This window comes from Gallus gallus, chromosome 1 (genome assembly GCF_016699485.2).
Source record: "Gallus gallus isolate bGalGal1 chromosome 1, bGalGal1.mat.broiler.GRCg7b, whole genome shotgun sequence".
Classification (NCBI taxonomy): domain Eukaryota; kingdom Metazoa; phylum Chordata; class Aves; order Galliformes; family Phasianidae; genus Gallus; species Gallus gallus.
The window spans coordinates 182,804,722-182,820,133 of NC_052532.1; the positions used below are offsets into that span (position 1 = coordinate 182,804,722).

A 15,412-nucleotide genomic window follows, 5' to 3' on the forward strand; every position below is an offset into this window, starting at 1 on the left:
TTTGGTGGTGGTTTTGTGCTTTTGGTGGTGGTTTTGTGCTTTTGGTTGTCGCTGTTCCGCATCATGACATCATGTAAAGCAGTGGGAGTTAAAGAGCTAACGTGCTGGTTCTGCGGACTGCTTTTTGTGGGCATGTTGGTTCTCGGAGGGCAGGGGAGGAGCGGCATTCCCCACAGGACTCTGGGCTCAGAGGAAGAAAGGTGCAGCTCCTGGCAGGACACCAGCCGCTCTCCCTCTCGCGGACTCTCGCTTTCACAGCGGAGAAGCACGTGGTTCCTCTGCAGTCCACAGAGTAAGGCCTCAGTTTTGGACATTCTCTCCCTCATTCTGTTTGCTGTGTGGGTCTCCATTCCAATTGTATTGTGTTGCATTGTATTATCCCACGAGTCCGTTGCCTCTTTAGTCACGGGGCTGCGCCGGACCGGCCCGTAATCCGTTAACACTTTTCTTTCTTCCCTCTGTCTCTCTGTATTTTTTGTCTTTTTTCCCAGGCCTGCTGCCCCCTGTCACGGACGCGGATCTAGAGAGAAGTCCGTGACAAGTCTATTGGGTTGGCTGCTGGGGACAGGAGCCGTCACGTGGCTGTGGTACATGGCTGCTCCTGCGGTGTCTTCAGGGCTGGTTCTGGGAGTGGCGTCGTGCCTGAGATGGCCGCCGCTGCCTGGGACTGCGGCTCTGGCTTCCTCCAGACTGTCTTGGGGAATTGGAAGCCCGACGATCCCGCGGGGAACGGCTTCGTTCCTGGTTCTGGGAATGCCTTCTGTGTTCAGGCAGCGCGGAATCCCTGGAGGACCTGGATGTCACCTGTCTGCCAGAGCTCTGGGAGCCGCTCTCAGCACTAAGCCTGCTGCCACGGCGTCCTCGGGGCTGGCTCGAGGAATTTGATGCCGGACCTTGGAGGGAGGATTGGCTCTGTCTCCGGCTTGTGCCTTGCTCTTTGTGGCATCTTATGCTTCCAGCCCCTGGGGAATTCCTGGATGCCCTGCGGCTGCCAGAGGTGTGCGTGCTGCTCTCAGCACCTGGGGCTGGAGTACGTCTGCCGCTGGCAGTAGCTGAGGCCGCAGTACGTCTGCCGCTCACAGTAGCTGAGGCTGCACTACGTCTGCTGCCAGGATTTCTTCTGAGCTGGCTCGGGGAATTGGAGGCACGATCCTTCAGCGGAGAGCGGCTTCTTGTCCGGCCTGTGCCCTGCTGCCCAGATTGCCTTCTGCGTTCAGCCGCTGGGCAATTTCTGGAGGACCCCACTTCCCGCTTGCTGGTGGATCCGCGGGGGCTGCTCTCAGCACCTGGAGCTGGTGTAGGGCTGCTCCCTTGGTGTCCTTGGTGCTGCTTAGATGTGTGTCCGCGGCTCTTGCTCTGTCCTGTCCTGGGCTGGCTGGACAGGCTGCTGCGCTTAGGCAGCTGAGAACCACAGGGTGACTCCGATGCTGCCTTGCTGGTGGAGTCGGATCTGTGGTTGCCAGGTTCTGGGGAGCTAGGAGATGGCCCCTCTGCCTCCTGGCTGGCAGTGCTGGGACCAGCAAGCTGCGGCTCATCACTGGAGGCTGTAAGGAGAGGCAGGAAGGTCAGCCGGATGACCCGGCAGCCCCATGGTGGGCGAGGTTCCCATCCGTCCAGGGGCAGAGGAACTCTGGCAAAGCCGCTCTGAGGACCCGCTGCCAGGCCTTGCCTGGCCCCAAGCCAGCAGTACACGGCTGTTTGCCTCTTACCTGTGCCCACGCCAGCACAGATGTCACACTCCCAGCTTGTTATGCTCTCGCTCAAGGAGGAGCAGTGCCGGTGGGTGCCTTGCAGAGCACAAGAGGTGCAAACGAGCAGCTCCCAGGGCCTGGGGAAAAAAAAAAAAAAGAAAGAAAAAAAAGAAAAAAAAAAAAGAGGCTGAAGCTGTGAGGACAAACAGAGTCAAGCCAGGGAGTGCCGGGTAGTGCAGCACTTGAGCCCAGTCCTTGCTCCCCCAGCCTGTGGTGAGGCTGAGATCCCACGCGGGGCTGCTGAGGTAACTCACCCCTCTTCCTCTGCTTGCTCCCTGCCTTCTGTGTACAGGCACTCGCTGACATCACAGAGCCCGTGCATCTCGTACAGCTTTTCATAGGACTCCTTGTCCTCCCATGTTGGTCTTCTGCCAGAGAAGAGAGGGAAAGTGATGAGTCCTCAGTGCCCCAGGCGTAGGGCAGATCTAGGGCATCCCTGCTCTTCCGCCGCAAGCCCATCCCCAGCTTCTCCATGAAGCTGAGGCCAACGCTCCTGGGACAGCAAAGGGTCAGCTGGGCCTGCTGGGGGCAATCCCTGGGCAGGCACGGCACTTGCGCCTCAGTGTCTAGAGAGCTGGGCGGAAGGAAGGCACCAACCTGGCTGGGATTTGGATCCCGAGGATGTGCATTTGCGTCCGGAACTGCATCCTGTCTCTGCAGACGGGACATTGGAAGCGCAGAATGCCAGCGCTCATGGCCTGTCCCTGCGGCAGTAACACACAAGCAGCCAGAGTGTGAGCGGGGCCTGGTGCCGCTGAGCACCTGCGGTGACTGCAGAGCAAGGGGAGGGCTCCTACCTGGATGCAGCTCCGGTGGAACCAGGCCTGTATGCACACTGGGCACACCATGGTGTGGTAGGACTTTTTGTCCCCCACGGGCTCCAGGCAGATGATGCAGGCTGCGTCAGGCTCTGGATCTGCCTCCACTATCTGCTGAGGGCGGTGCTCACAGCAGAAGGACCTGGGGGAAGGTGGAAAGGATGGGTAAGCTGAGAAGTGCGGAGAGGTGGGCAGAGGAACACTAAGGACTTTGCTCCATGCTTTGGCTCTGGGAAGCAGCCCTGCACGTTCCTCCCTTGCTTGGCTGCTGCTGACAGCCCTTACCTGTGCCTCCCAAAGAAGTGCGTGACGCATTCGCCATCCGTGGCACAGGGCAGATGAAAGCTACGCTCACAGCCTGTCTCTGCGCAGCAGATGGAGGCCCCCTTCTCTCCACAAACGAAGCAGTGCTGGAAAGAGCACAGCAGCCCCCATTAGCACCAGGCTCGGGGCCTCTGAGCCCAACGCCGTGCCTCTAGGCAGGGCACAGAATGCAGGCACTGCTGGGTCATGCCCTGCAGAGCCGCCTGGCGGACAAGTTTAATCTGCTAGAGCAGAACTTTGTCCTGGTGCTAGGTGGACAGACTGCGATTGCTTCCCCAGGGTCCAGGCTTGGTTCGTGACGGCACAAACATCCCCATTCCTTCAGATCCTCACCTTCTGCTCTGCCTCCTCGATTGTGCATCTGATGGCATCAAGGGGGAACTTGAGAACTGCCCTCTGGAGGGCAGTGTGTTCATACAGGCCGTTGGCAAAAAACTGGAGAGGAGAAGAGAACAGAGCAGGATCTCATGAGCACAGGAAGGAAAAGAGGGAGCATCCGTGTCTGGAAGGCGGAAGGAGCTCTGAGGGAACTCACCAAGCAAAACTTGTGGACGCAAAGCCCGCTCTCGCTGAGGGTGGGCCCGCAGATGTCCGGGTGAACGTCTGCTCGGCGACACAGCATGCATACTGAAGAGGAGAGAGCCGATAGAAGCAGCAGTGAGTACCGAGTGTCCCCGAGGACTGTTGCCTGGGGCCTGCACTGTGCCTGCCATGCTGGATGAGGGGCAGGGCTGGAAGATGCGAGGGGGACAAGGGCCACGGTAGGCCCAACAGTCACGGCAGGCACGCGCAGGCCAAGCTGGCTGAGGAGCAGAGGGGCCATGCCCAGCAGTGTCTGGGGAGCCCCTGCCTGCCCCTGCCTCCCCTCTCAGACACAGGCAGACCCCGCAGTACCCCTCTGCCCGGCAGGGAGCTGCACGCAGGGATACTTTGCTCTCACCTTGCTCCTCCGAGTGGGAGGTCTTCTCCTTCCTTTTGGACATGGTACACGTCGACGCTGAGCGCTTGGAGTCCCTGCCCAGTCAGCGCTGGGCTTTCTCCTGCACACTCTCCTCTGCCGACTCTGAGGGAGAAGCAGGACGAGAGTTGAGTTAGCAGCTCAGGCCCCCAGGGCGTGGGGACCCCTCCTCACTGAGCAGCCCCAGGCAGCCCCTGGCTCCCTGCCCTCTCTCCTCACCTCACCAGGTCGCACTGACCCACGGTCTGAGCTTGGCCTGGCCTAACCTGCTCCTGGCTGCTTATGTCACAATGGCCGCTTTGCGACACGCTCTGTGAGGTAGTCACTACCACACAGAGGGGTGAGGGCGTGGGCCCTCGGCACCCAAGCAAGATGGCGGCTGTTGCAGGCAGTGCAGTGAGGTGCCTGCTGCTGGCCATGGAGCGGGCAGGAAGGTTTGCCTCCTTCGACCTGCCGGCAACAATATTCTATTACTCTGTGATGTAACGATCTTAGAATTTCCTTGAATTGCTTTACATCGTCTGGTGCTATCATATTTTTTTTTATTTTCTTTTTATTGATTTCTTACCGAGATAAAATCTTTTATTTCTATTTTTAGATCTTCGATATTTATGGAGCTATGCTATTTTTTCTATTTTATTCACATTGGACACTCTTTTCATCTCATTTTAAATTCAGTAATTCATAACAATCAAACACATTTTGTCTGCTAGTAAACAAATGAAAATAACAAACAGAAGGATACAGCATTGATAGAGAGATGAGTGATAGGAAACTGACTGAAAGAGTTTGGCTGTGTAAGGTTTGACGGTGTATGTGGTTAGTTTCCTACCAAGCGTTAATATTGCCACAAGAGAGGCATTATTATAAACTAATAATATATTCATCTGATATACAGAGTGGCTCAGTTTTGAAGGTATGTCTGCAGATCACCTGCAGAGTCCAGAGCAGGGACGCAGATAACGTTGCCTAGACTGTGTCCTAATTGGCTTTGAATATCCCCCAGGAGAAATACTTCAGAGCTTCTCTGGACAACCTATTCTAGTACATGACCATCCTCATGGTACAAAAGCTGCTTCTTGTATTTCACTTCCCACTTGTCTCATGTCCCTGAATCTATAGGCAGAGTCGGAGGAACAGGATCCCACCCACTGGAAGCAAAGAGCAAGTTTACGAGCCCCTGAGGAAGCTGGATGTGTACATGTCTCTGTAGGGACATGAATCCCAGGGTAGTGACGGGACTGGCTGATGTGGTCGCCAAGCCTCTCTCATATTTGAAAGTCATGGATGTCTGGTGTAGTCTGTGGGCTCTGGAAAAGAGGAACTATCACTCCCGTTTTTGAGAAAGGTAGAAAGGAAGATAGGGTCTGGTGTGCCTCATGTCTCTGTCTGGGAAGATCACGGAGCTGATCCTCCTGGAAGACATGTTAAGACACCTGCAAGTTGAGGAAGTGGTCTGAGGCAGCCAGCACAGCTTCACCAGGGGCAGATCATGTCTGACCAACCTGCTGGCCTTCTACAACAAACAGAGCCATGGCACTGGTGGACAAAGGAACTGCAACTCATATCATCTAACTGGACTTCTGCAAGGCATTTGGCATTGCCTCCCTCAGCCTTCTGTCAAGACTTGCCTTGTCGGAGGCAGGAACAGAGCTGTCCTTGGCCAGGACTGCAGCCTGGAGACACACACAGGCATCATTACTGGAAAGATCCCAGCAGCCCTCATCAGCTCAGTGCCTCTGTTGCCAGCCTGTCACCTCTGGGCAGGAGCTACTTCCAGGAGGAAAAAAAAAAAATTAGTCCTATTTGGTACATTTATTTCAAATGTAAGTGTTGCATACCGGTTATCCCTGTATATTATGTGGTTCTGTGGATGTGGGCCTTTTTTTTAAGCTCCATGTAAAGGTAAATAATTCCGGAGAGTTTGTAGGACTTTTGCCAGGAGTAGGTTGAGCAGGTGGAGAGCATGTTCTTTTTAAGTTTGTTTAGATGATTAGATTTCAGGATCATTAACCCTATGCCGTAGGCCACAGAAAACGTTCAAGGAATCTGAATGAGCCTGTGAATGTTAGAGCCCTCAGACAAGCCGGTCTTTGATAATGACCTTTTGAATCATTTTACGAGCTGGAAATCGTAGTGTTTCACATAGAAAGGAAGTGTGCAGCACACTTGAGTGAGAGGATCACAGTAGGCCGTGGAAACAAAGACCATATTACCCAAGGGAGCAAAATACAAACAGTCTCTGTTTGTAAATACCGTGGGGTCTGGATGTCAAGACTCTTGGCATCTCTGCTTCAAATGATTTGTCATGATTGCTTTTAGAGTTCAGAGCAGTTGTTCATGGCCTATCTTGAAAAGCTGCAATAAATATTGATCATTTTAGATGAACTTGGTGGTCTTTGAAGTTGTTTTGATTCTAAGAAAGGTAATAAGGCAATCTTGTGATAGTTCATTTTCCAAAATGAAGTCTCTGATATACTTAAAGCATAAGAAAGACCTCCAATTCTCTTTTTCCCGTCTGTAATTAATTCCTCAAGAAGTGCTGTGGTAAGCTGCACCCCGCCAACATTTTGCTTCACAGTGTGATTTTGTGAAAGAAATTTCATTCTGAATGACAAACAAGACCAAGGGCCTGATTCTGAATCATTAACTCTGAAATGCTTTCAGCCGGGATCAGCAGAATAGATATCCAAGATAAACCAGAGACGGTCCTTTGGTGGTAGGACCACTGATGCTCCCCTGCACAGTGGAATCTTCCGAGATATAATGGCGACCGGGTTCAGAAGCGTGAAAACTGGAAAACGCCTCTTAGCTTTCTGCTTGATTGTTTCTATTTTTTCCTCCTTGAGTGAAAAGTAACCTCAAGAGTCTTTGCCGATTAAACTAATTTGACAGCAGAAGGGATGACGGATGACTGTGGGATGAGAACATCTGGAAGAAGAAGAGTTATCTTTTTGGCAAAAAACAATACATCTCTGCAAAAGAGTCTGGGATTCTAGCACAAACTGCTTTTCTCTAAAGCCATCAGAAATACAGGACTAAGCCTGGAAAGCAGAACAGTGGGAAAAAGAATTAGAAAAGCCTCTGTGATTGGAAGGCCGTTTGTTCTATGGCCATTTTCTTTCTTGTGAGATCGATATTTCCACCTCCAAATATGAGAGAAGACCTTAGTCTTGAGAATGTCTTTGAAGCTACATTTCGTTCTAAAGCTTCTCGTTTATATGCTGTTAGTGTTCATCAAGCTTAAGTGCGCACCACCTGTAGAATGTCGCAGGGGGTTGGCAGTATTACATTATTTGAGATAACCAGATTGTGTTCTGTCCTCTCTAAATTTATTTTATCAAATCTATTTTACCACGAGGCAACTGGAATTTCTAGTACTATCGGAGAAAAGAAGTCTGGAGGCTGTAGTATCATTTTGCTAAGGAAAATAATGTGAAATATTGGTGCTATGTCCGTCTCGATGCATGTTTTGCTTGTTTTGAACTGAACTACCAGGGTTACTTGTTTCTTCCTGTTCTTAATTTGGTTCTTAGAATGCTTTTCTTAGCTTTGTCCTTGTTTAGTTTTGTTCTCGATTGTGATTTTGTTGGGCTTAATTAAGAGCAATCACTGGATTACGCTCTCTTGCTTTTGAGGGCATTTCTGCTTGCTTGCTTTTTTTTTTTTTTTTTTTTTTTTTTCCCCTTACTGAAAGATGCTGTACAGAGAGAAGCTGTTGATTTGTACAATTTCTTTGCTGGAAGCAGCAGTGAATCTCAGTCAGGCCTAAAGCTTCTGTGAGATGTGCTCAAAGAGACAGGAAGGTCTAGGTTAAATTTCTACTGATTGTCATTAAAAACATTAAAAACAGCTTCAGCCCATGCTCCACCTCAGACATTAAATTGCTGGAGTGCTTCATGGAGAACAGCATTCACACAGGGATGACGTTTTAAACCAAGGCCTTAAGGAAGATAAAGATCCTCCTTTATCGAGGGTAAGGAAAGTAGAGTTATAGTATCATCTTGCAAAAGCAGCTGATAGAGTTAAAGGTGGGAAGGATTAGTGTTCTAGAAGAAATGCTGTTAAAAGTCCTCCAATTCCTCCCGCTGAGATTTACTGATGTGGCTGAAGCCACAACCCTTGTTCCCCGACTGTGCTCCCTGAGATGCTCGTTGCTCAGCTCCTGTTCAGCTCAGTATCTTGTTCTGAAACTTCTTGCTTTGCCTGCAACCTTTTGGTGCTCCTCTGGCTGCCTCTGGCCACGGTTTTGCTGCTGCTTGCCACTGCTTTACCACTGCCATTTCCACTTAGCTGAACATCTATCAGCATCGGAAGATTTCTACTCCTTGGAGAGACAGCTTCACCAGGTGTGGGGCAGAGCATGGGTCTGCGCCCTACAGCCCATACTTCTTTGTTTTAAACACCCAAATCCAGGTTTGACGGCAGGCGTTTTGAATGGGATTGACCTCAGACAACGTAATCTGTCTCTTACAAAGACACTTCTGTTTGAGCTAATTTTGCTCAGTTCTCTCTATAGTCAAAGGAGAAGTAAATGTTTTTAGAGCGTGATTCATCTAATTTTGATAGCGATTCTCAAAGTAGGTCAGGCAAGCTTCACCAACCGCATTTGTCGTGAGATGGGATTCCCAAAGTGACTATCTGAGATGTGTGCAACTTTGTTGTGTACGTCTAAATTTAGATGAGAAATGAATCGGGAGAGTATGAGTGTGTATCCTGTGTGAATAAGCTGTTCTTCCAGCAACGGAAGAGGACTAGGGAATAGAGTGAAGATCTGTGTCCTAGGTGGACCTTTCGTTGGATCCAGTACAGACATCCACATGTTCTAGAGGAAATTTAACGTTTGTGCCTAAAATGACATTTGTAGCTGGTATTTAGAAAAACTGATTGCAGAAGTTTAAGTTGAAAGGTCAAAGCGTAAGCTGTGACTTGCAGTGTGAGTATAACCCCGGGTGTCACACAAGCCTTCCACTTCTTTTTTCTTTCTGTTGTTTTTCACCTTGTCTTAAGCTTTCATTTTACTGCAACAGCTGTATCACTGTTTGGCACTGCTTCTGTATCTGCACAGTGGAGCAAGATAGCCAACAGTCTCTTAAATAAAAATACAGTTATTCTAGTAATTCACTCTTTAATACATTTTTTTTTAAATAAACGGCGCATAATAAATAAACTCGATGGCATCGAGTGCACCCTCAGCAAATTTGTGGGTGACAGCAAGCTGAGCGGTGCAGTCGATACGTTGGAGGGAAGGGAAGCCATCCAGAGGGACCTGGACAGGCTGGAGAAGTGGGCCCGTGTGAATCTAGTGAGGTTCAACAAGGACAAGTGCAGGGTGTTGCTCTTGGGCCAGGGTAATCCCAGGTGTTTATACGGACTGGGCAAAGAACCCCTTGAGAGCAGCCCTGTGGAGAAGGACTTGAGGGTCCTGGTAGCCGAGAAGCTGGACATGAGCCAGCAGTGTGCGCTTGCAGCCCGGAAGGTGAACGGTATGCTGGGCTGCATCAGAAGAGGAGTGGCCAGCAGAGAGAGGGAGGTGATTGTCCCTCTCTACTCTGTCCTCATGAGATCCTATCTGGAGTACTGTGTGCAGGCCTGGGGCCCACAGTACAGGAAGGGTGTGGAGCTGTTGGACTGGGTCCAGAGGAAAGCCACAGAAATGATCGAAGGACTGAAGCACCTCTCGTATGAGGAAAAGATGAGGAAGTTGGGCATATTTAGGTTGGAGAAGAGAAGGCTCCACGGAGACCTCATTGTGGCCTTCCAGTACTTGAAGGGATCTTCAAGTAGGAGGGGTACCTTCCTTTTACACAGGTAGATAGTGATAGGACAAGGCTTTAAACTAAGAGAGAGGAGATTTAGAGTAGATGTTAGGAAGAATAGTGTTACTCAGAGAATGGTGAGGCACTGGCACAGGTTGCGCAGAGAGGCTGTGGAATACCACATCTCTGGAGACATTCAAGACCAGGTTGGATTGGATCCTGGGCAGCCTGATCTAGTGAGCAGCAACCATGCCCACAGCAGGGGGATTGGAACTAGATGATCTTTAAGGTCCCTCCAACCGAATTCGTTCTTTGACTCTATGATGCAATGGTCTTAGAATTTCCCTGAATTGCTTTCATTCTTCTGGAGCTATGCTATATTTTTTGTATTATTTTATTTATATTGGACTCTTCTTTATTCCCTTGCCTCTTTAGTCACGGGGCCGACATCAAGAGAGATTCCAGAGGGCCTGTGATTAAAGAGCGGCCGATGGCAGAAGGTAGGGAGATACTGCAACGAAGCGAGTCAGTGCTGTTTCTCTGTGCTCTTGCATCAGAGGTGTCTGATGGCATGCCTTTTACCTCTTGATGCGTGCTCAGAGAAGTGCTGAGATACAGATCAAGTTGATGTAGGTCAGCAGAGGACCCCTTGCAGTCACTGCAGTCATGCTGGGTGTGAGCACCATCCAAGAGCTGGGTGCGGAGGCAACCCAGGTGGCTCAGTATGAGCTAGGACAGGCTGGGTGTAGCGTAGCCATAGTTGTGCAAAATAAGCCTAATGTGGCAATCAAGCTTAATACATATGCCAGGAGCCAGCGTTAACCGTAAGCCTGTGGTTGGATCTTCACTGACCAGTCCTCCTGGAAGTGCTGTGTTTGTATAAAGATATCTGCCCTGCTCGTTATGCAGGGCATATACATTTCCTCCTTCTTCATCCTCAATGCTCTAACTAAGTGTACCCGGAGTATTCAGCTCCCGCTTTAGAGAGTAGACACAGTGCAGCTTTTTTGGGTTAAATTGTTGGTTTTAATTTTGGTGGTGGTTTTGTGCTTTTGGTTGTCGCTGTTCCGCATCATGACATCATGTAAAGCAGTGGGAGTTAAAGAGCTAACGTGCTGGTTCTGCGGACTGCTTTTTGTGGGCATGTTGGTTCTCGGAGGGCAGGGGAGGAGCGGCATTCCCCACAGGACTCTGGGCTCAGAGGAAGAAAGGTGCAGCTCCTGGCAGGACACCAGCCGCTCTCCCTCTCGCGGACTCTCGCTTTCACAGCGGAGAAGCACGTGGTTCCTCTGCAGTCCACAGAGTAAGGCCTCAGTTTTGGACATTCTCTCCCTCATTCTGTTTGCTGTGTGGGTCTCCATTCCAATTGTATTGTGTTGCAGTGTATTATCCCACGAGTCCGTTGCCTCTTCAGTCACGGGGCTGCGCCGGACCGGCCCGTAATCCGTTAACACTTTTCTTTCTTCCCTCTGTCTCTCTGTATTTTTTGTCTTTTTTCCCAGGCCTGCTGCCCCCTGTCACGGACGCGGATCTAGAGAGAAGTCCGTGACAAGTCTATTGGGTTGGCTGCTGGGGACAGGAGCCGTCACGTGGCTGTGGTACATGGCTGCTCCTGCGGTGTCTTCAGGGCTGGTTCTGGGAGTGGTGTCGTGCCTGAGATGGCCGCCGCTGCCTGGGACTGCGGCTCTGGCTTCCTCCAGACTGTCTTGGGGAATTGGAAGCCCGACGATCCCGCGGGGAACGGCTTCGTTCCTGGTTCTGGGAATGCCTTCTGTGTTCAGGCAGCGCGGAATCTCTGGAGGACCTGGATGTCACCTGTCTGCCAGAGCTCTGGGAGCCGCTCTCAGCACTAAGCCTGCTGCCACGGCGTCCTCGGGGCTGGCTCGAGGAATTTGATGCCGGACCTTGTAGGGAGGATTGGCTCTGTCTCCGGCTTGTGCCTTGCTCTTTGTGGCATCTTATGCTTCCAGCCCCTGGGGAATTCCTGGATGCCCTCCGGCTGCCAGAGGTGTGCGTGCTGCTCTCAGCACCTGGGGCTGGAGTACGTCTGCCGCTGACAGTAGCTGAGGCCGCAGTACGTCTGCCGCTCACAGTAGCTGAGGCTGCACTACGTCTGCTGCCAGGATTTCTTCTGAGCTGGCTCGGGGAATTGGAGGCACGATCCTTCAGCGGAGAGCGGCTTCTTGTCCGGCCTGTGTCCTGCTGCCCGGATTGCCTTCTGCGTTCAGCCGCTGGGCAATTTCTGGAGGACCCCACTTCCCGCTTGCTGGTGGATCCGCGGGGGCTGCTCTCAGCACCTGGAGCTGGTGTAGGGCTGCTCCCTTGGTGTCCTTGGTGCTGCTTAGATGTATGTCCGCGGCTCTTGCTCTGTCCTGTCCTGGGCTGGCTGGACAGGCTGCTGCGCTTAGGCAGCTGAGAACCACAGGGTGACTCCGATGCTGCCTTGCTGGTGGAGTCGGATCTGTGGTTGCCAGGTTCTGGGGAGCTAGGAGATGGTCCCTCGGCCTCCTGGCTGGCAGTGCTGGGACCAGCAAGCTGCGGCTCGTCACTGGAGGCTGTAAGGAGAGGCAGGAAGGTCAGCCGGATGACCCGGCAGCCCCATGGTGGGCGAGGTTCCCATCCGTTCAGGGGCAGAGGAACTCTGGCAAAGCCGCTCTGAGGACCCGCTGCCAGGCCTTGCCTGGCCCCAAGCCAGCAGTACACGGCTGTTTGCCTCTTACCTGTGCCCACGCCAGCACAGATGTCACACTCCCAGCTTGTTATGCTCTCGCTCAAGGAGGAGCAGTGCCGGTGGGTGCCTTGCACAGCACAAGAGGTGCAAACGAGCAGCTCCCAGGGCCTGGGGAAAGAAAGAAAAAAAAGAAAAAAAAAAAAAAAGAGGCTGAAGCTGTGAGGACAAACAGAGTCAAGCCAGGGAGTGCCGGGTAGTGCAGCACTTGAGCCCAGTCCTTGCTCCCCCAGCCTGTGGTGAGGCTGAGATCCCACGCGGGGCTGCTGAGGTAACTCACCCCTCTTCCTCTGCTTGCTCCCTGCCTTCTGTGTACAGGCACTCGCTGACATCACAGAGCCCGTGCATCTCGTACAGCTTTTCATAGGACTCCTTGTCCTCCCATGTTGGTCTTCTGCCAGAGAAGAGAGGGAAAGTGATGAGTCCTCAGTGCCCCAGGCGTAGGGCAGATCTAGGGCATCCCTGCTCTTCCGCCGCAAGCCCATCCCCAGCTTCTCCATGAAGCTGAGGCCAACGCTCCTGGGACAGCAAAGGGTCAGCTGGGCCTGCTGGGGGCAATCCCTGGGCAGGCACGGCACTTGCGCCTCAGTGTCTAGAGAGCTGGGCGGAAGGAAGGCACCAACCTGGCTGGGATTTGGATCCCGAGGATGTGCATTTGCATCCGGAACTGCATCCTGTCTCTGCAGACGGGACATTGGAAGCGCAGAATGCCAGCGCTCATGGCCTGTCCCTGCGGCAGTAACACACAAGCAGCCAGAGTGTGAGCGGGGCCTGGTGCCGCTGAGCACCTGCGGTGACTGCAGAGCAAGGGGAGGGCTCCTACCTGGATGCAGCTCCGGTGGAACCAGGCCTGTATGCACACTGGGCACACCATGGTGTGGTAGGACTTTTTGTCCCCCACGGGCTCCAGGCAGATGATGCAGGCTGTGTCAGGCTCTGGATCTGCCTCCACTATCTGCTGAGGGCGGTGCTCACAGCAGAAGGACCTGGGGGAAGGTGGAAAGGATGGGTAAGCTGAGAAGTGCGGAGAGGTGGGCAGAGGAACACTAAGGACTTTGCTCCATGCTTTGGCTCTGGGAAGCAGCCCTGCACGTTCCTCCCTTGCTTGGCTGCTGCTGACAGCCCTTACCTGTGCCTCCCAAAGAAGTGCGTGACGCATTCGCCATCCGTGGCACAGGGCAGATGAAAGCTACGCTCACAGCCTGTCTCTGCGCAGCAGATGGAGGCCCCCTTCTCTCCACAAACGAAGCAGTGCTGGAAAGAGCACAGCAGCCCCCATTAGCACCAGGCTCGGGGCCTCTGAGCCCAACGCCGTGCCTCTAGGCAGGGCACAGAATGCAGGCACTGCTGGGTCATGCCCTGCAGAGCCGCCTGGCGGACAAGTTTAATCTGCTAGAGCAGAACTTTGTCCTGGTGCTAGGTGGACAGACTGCGATTGCTTCCCCAGGGTCCAGGCTTGGCTCGTGACGGCACAAACATCCCCATTCCTTCAGATCCTCACCTTCTGCTCTGCCTCCTCGATTGTGCATCTGATGGCATCAAGGGGGAACTTGAGAACTGCCCTCTGGAGGGCAGTGTGTTCATACAGGCCGTTGGCAAAAAACTGGAGAGGAGAAGAGAACAGAGCAGGATCTCATGAGCACAGGAAGGAAAAGAGGGAGCATCCGTGTCTGGAAGGCGGAAGGAGCTCTGAGGGAACTCACCAAGCAAAACTTGTGGACGCAAAGCCCGCTCTCGCTGAGGGTGGGCCCGCAGATGTCCGGGTGAACGTCTGCTCGGCGACACAGCATGCATACTGAAGAGGAGAGAGCCGATAGAAGCGGCAGTGAGTACCGAGTGTCCCCGAGGACTGTTGCCTGGGGCCTGCACTGTGCCTGCCATGCTGGATGAGGGGCAGGGCTGGAAGATGCGAGGGGGACAAGGGCCACGGTAGGCCCAACAGTCACGGCAGGCACGCGCAGGCCAAGCTGGCTGAGGAGCAGAGGGGCCATGCCCAGCAGTGTCCGGGGAGCCCCTGCCTGCCCCCGCCTCCCCTCTCAGACACAGGCAGACCCCGCAGTACCCCTCTGCCCGGCAGGGAGCTGCACGCAGGGATACTTGGCTCTCACCTTGCTCCTCCGAGTGGGAGGTCTTCTCCTTCCTTTTGGACATGGTACACGTCGACGCTGAGCGCTTGGAGTCCCTGCCCAGTCAGCGCTGGGCTTTCTCCTGCACACTCTCCTCTGCCGACTCTGAGGGAGAAGCAGGACGAGAGTTGAGTTAGCAGCTCAGGCCCCCAGGGCGTGGGGACCCCTCCTCACTGAGCAGCCCCAGGCAGCCCCTGGCTCCCTGCCCTCTCTCCTCACCTCACCAGGTCGCACTGACCCACGGTCTGAGCTTGGCCTGGCCTAACCTGCTCCTGGCTGCTTATGTCACAATGGCCGCTTTGCGACACGCTCTGTGAGGTAGTCACTACCACACAGAGGGGTGAGGGCGTGGGCCCTCGGCACCCAAGCAAGATGGCGGCTGTTGCAGGCAGTGCAGTGAGGTGCCTGCTGCTGGCCATGGAGCGGGCCGGAAGGTTTGCCTCCTTCGACCTGCCGGCAACAATATTCTATTACTCTGTGATGTAACGATCTTAGAATTTCCTTGAATTGCTTTACATCGTCTGGTGCTATCATTTTTTTTATTATTATTTTCTTTTTATTGATTTCTTACCGAGATAAAATCTTTTATTTCTATTTTTAGATCTTCGATATTTATGGAGCTATGCTATTTTTTCTATTTTATTCACATTGGACACTCTTTTCATCTCATTTTAAATTCAGTAATTCATAACAATCAAACACATTTTGTCTGCTAGTAAACAAATGAAAATAACAAACAGAAGGATACAGCATTGATACAGAGATGAGTGATAGGAAACTGACTGAAAGAGTTTGGCTGTGTAAGGTTTGACGGTGTATGTGGTTTCTTTCCTACCAAGCGTTAATATTGCCACAAGAGAGGCATTATTATAAACTAATAATATATTCATCTGATATACAGAGTGGCTCAGTTTTGAAGGTATGTCTGCAGATCACCTGCAGAGTCCA

The 15,412-nt window shown here is 52.5% G+C and overlaps 1 protein-coding gene across 1 annotated transcript; it reads right to left on the bottom strand.

Moving 5' to 3' along the window:
* Positions 1 to 10,628: 10,628 nt before the first annotated feature.
* Positions 10,629 to 14,886, bottom strand: LOC112531594 (G2/M phase-specific E3 ubiquitin-protein ligase-like). The gene is made up of 9 exons (XM_040650411.1): positions 14,447 to 14,886; positions 14,042 to 14,133; positions 13,840 to 13,941; positions 13,468 to 13,592; positions 13,162 to 13,324; positions 12,962 to 13,068; positions 12,619 to 12,732; positions 12,331 to 12,449; positions 10,629 to 12,165 (listed from the first exon to the last, which is right to left on the bottom strand). Exons 1-9 carry the CDS (start codon positions 14,487 to 14,489, stop codon positions 11,234 to 11,236), a joined length of 1,797 nt encoding a protein of 598 aa, XP_040506345.1. The 5' UTR covers positions 14,490 to 14,886; the 3' UTR covers positions 10,629 to 11,233.
* Between the last annotated feature and the right edge of the window lie 526 nt (positions 14,887 to 15,412).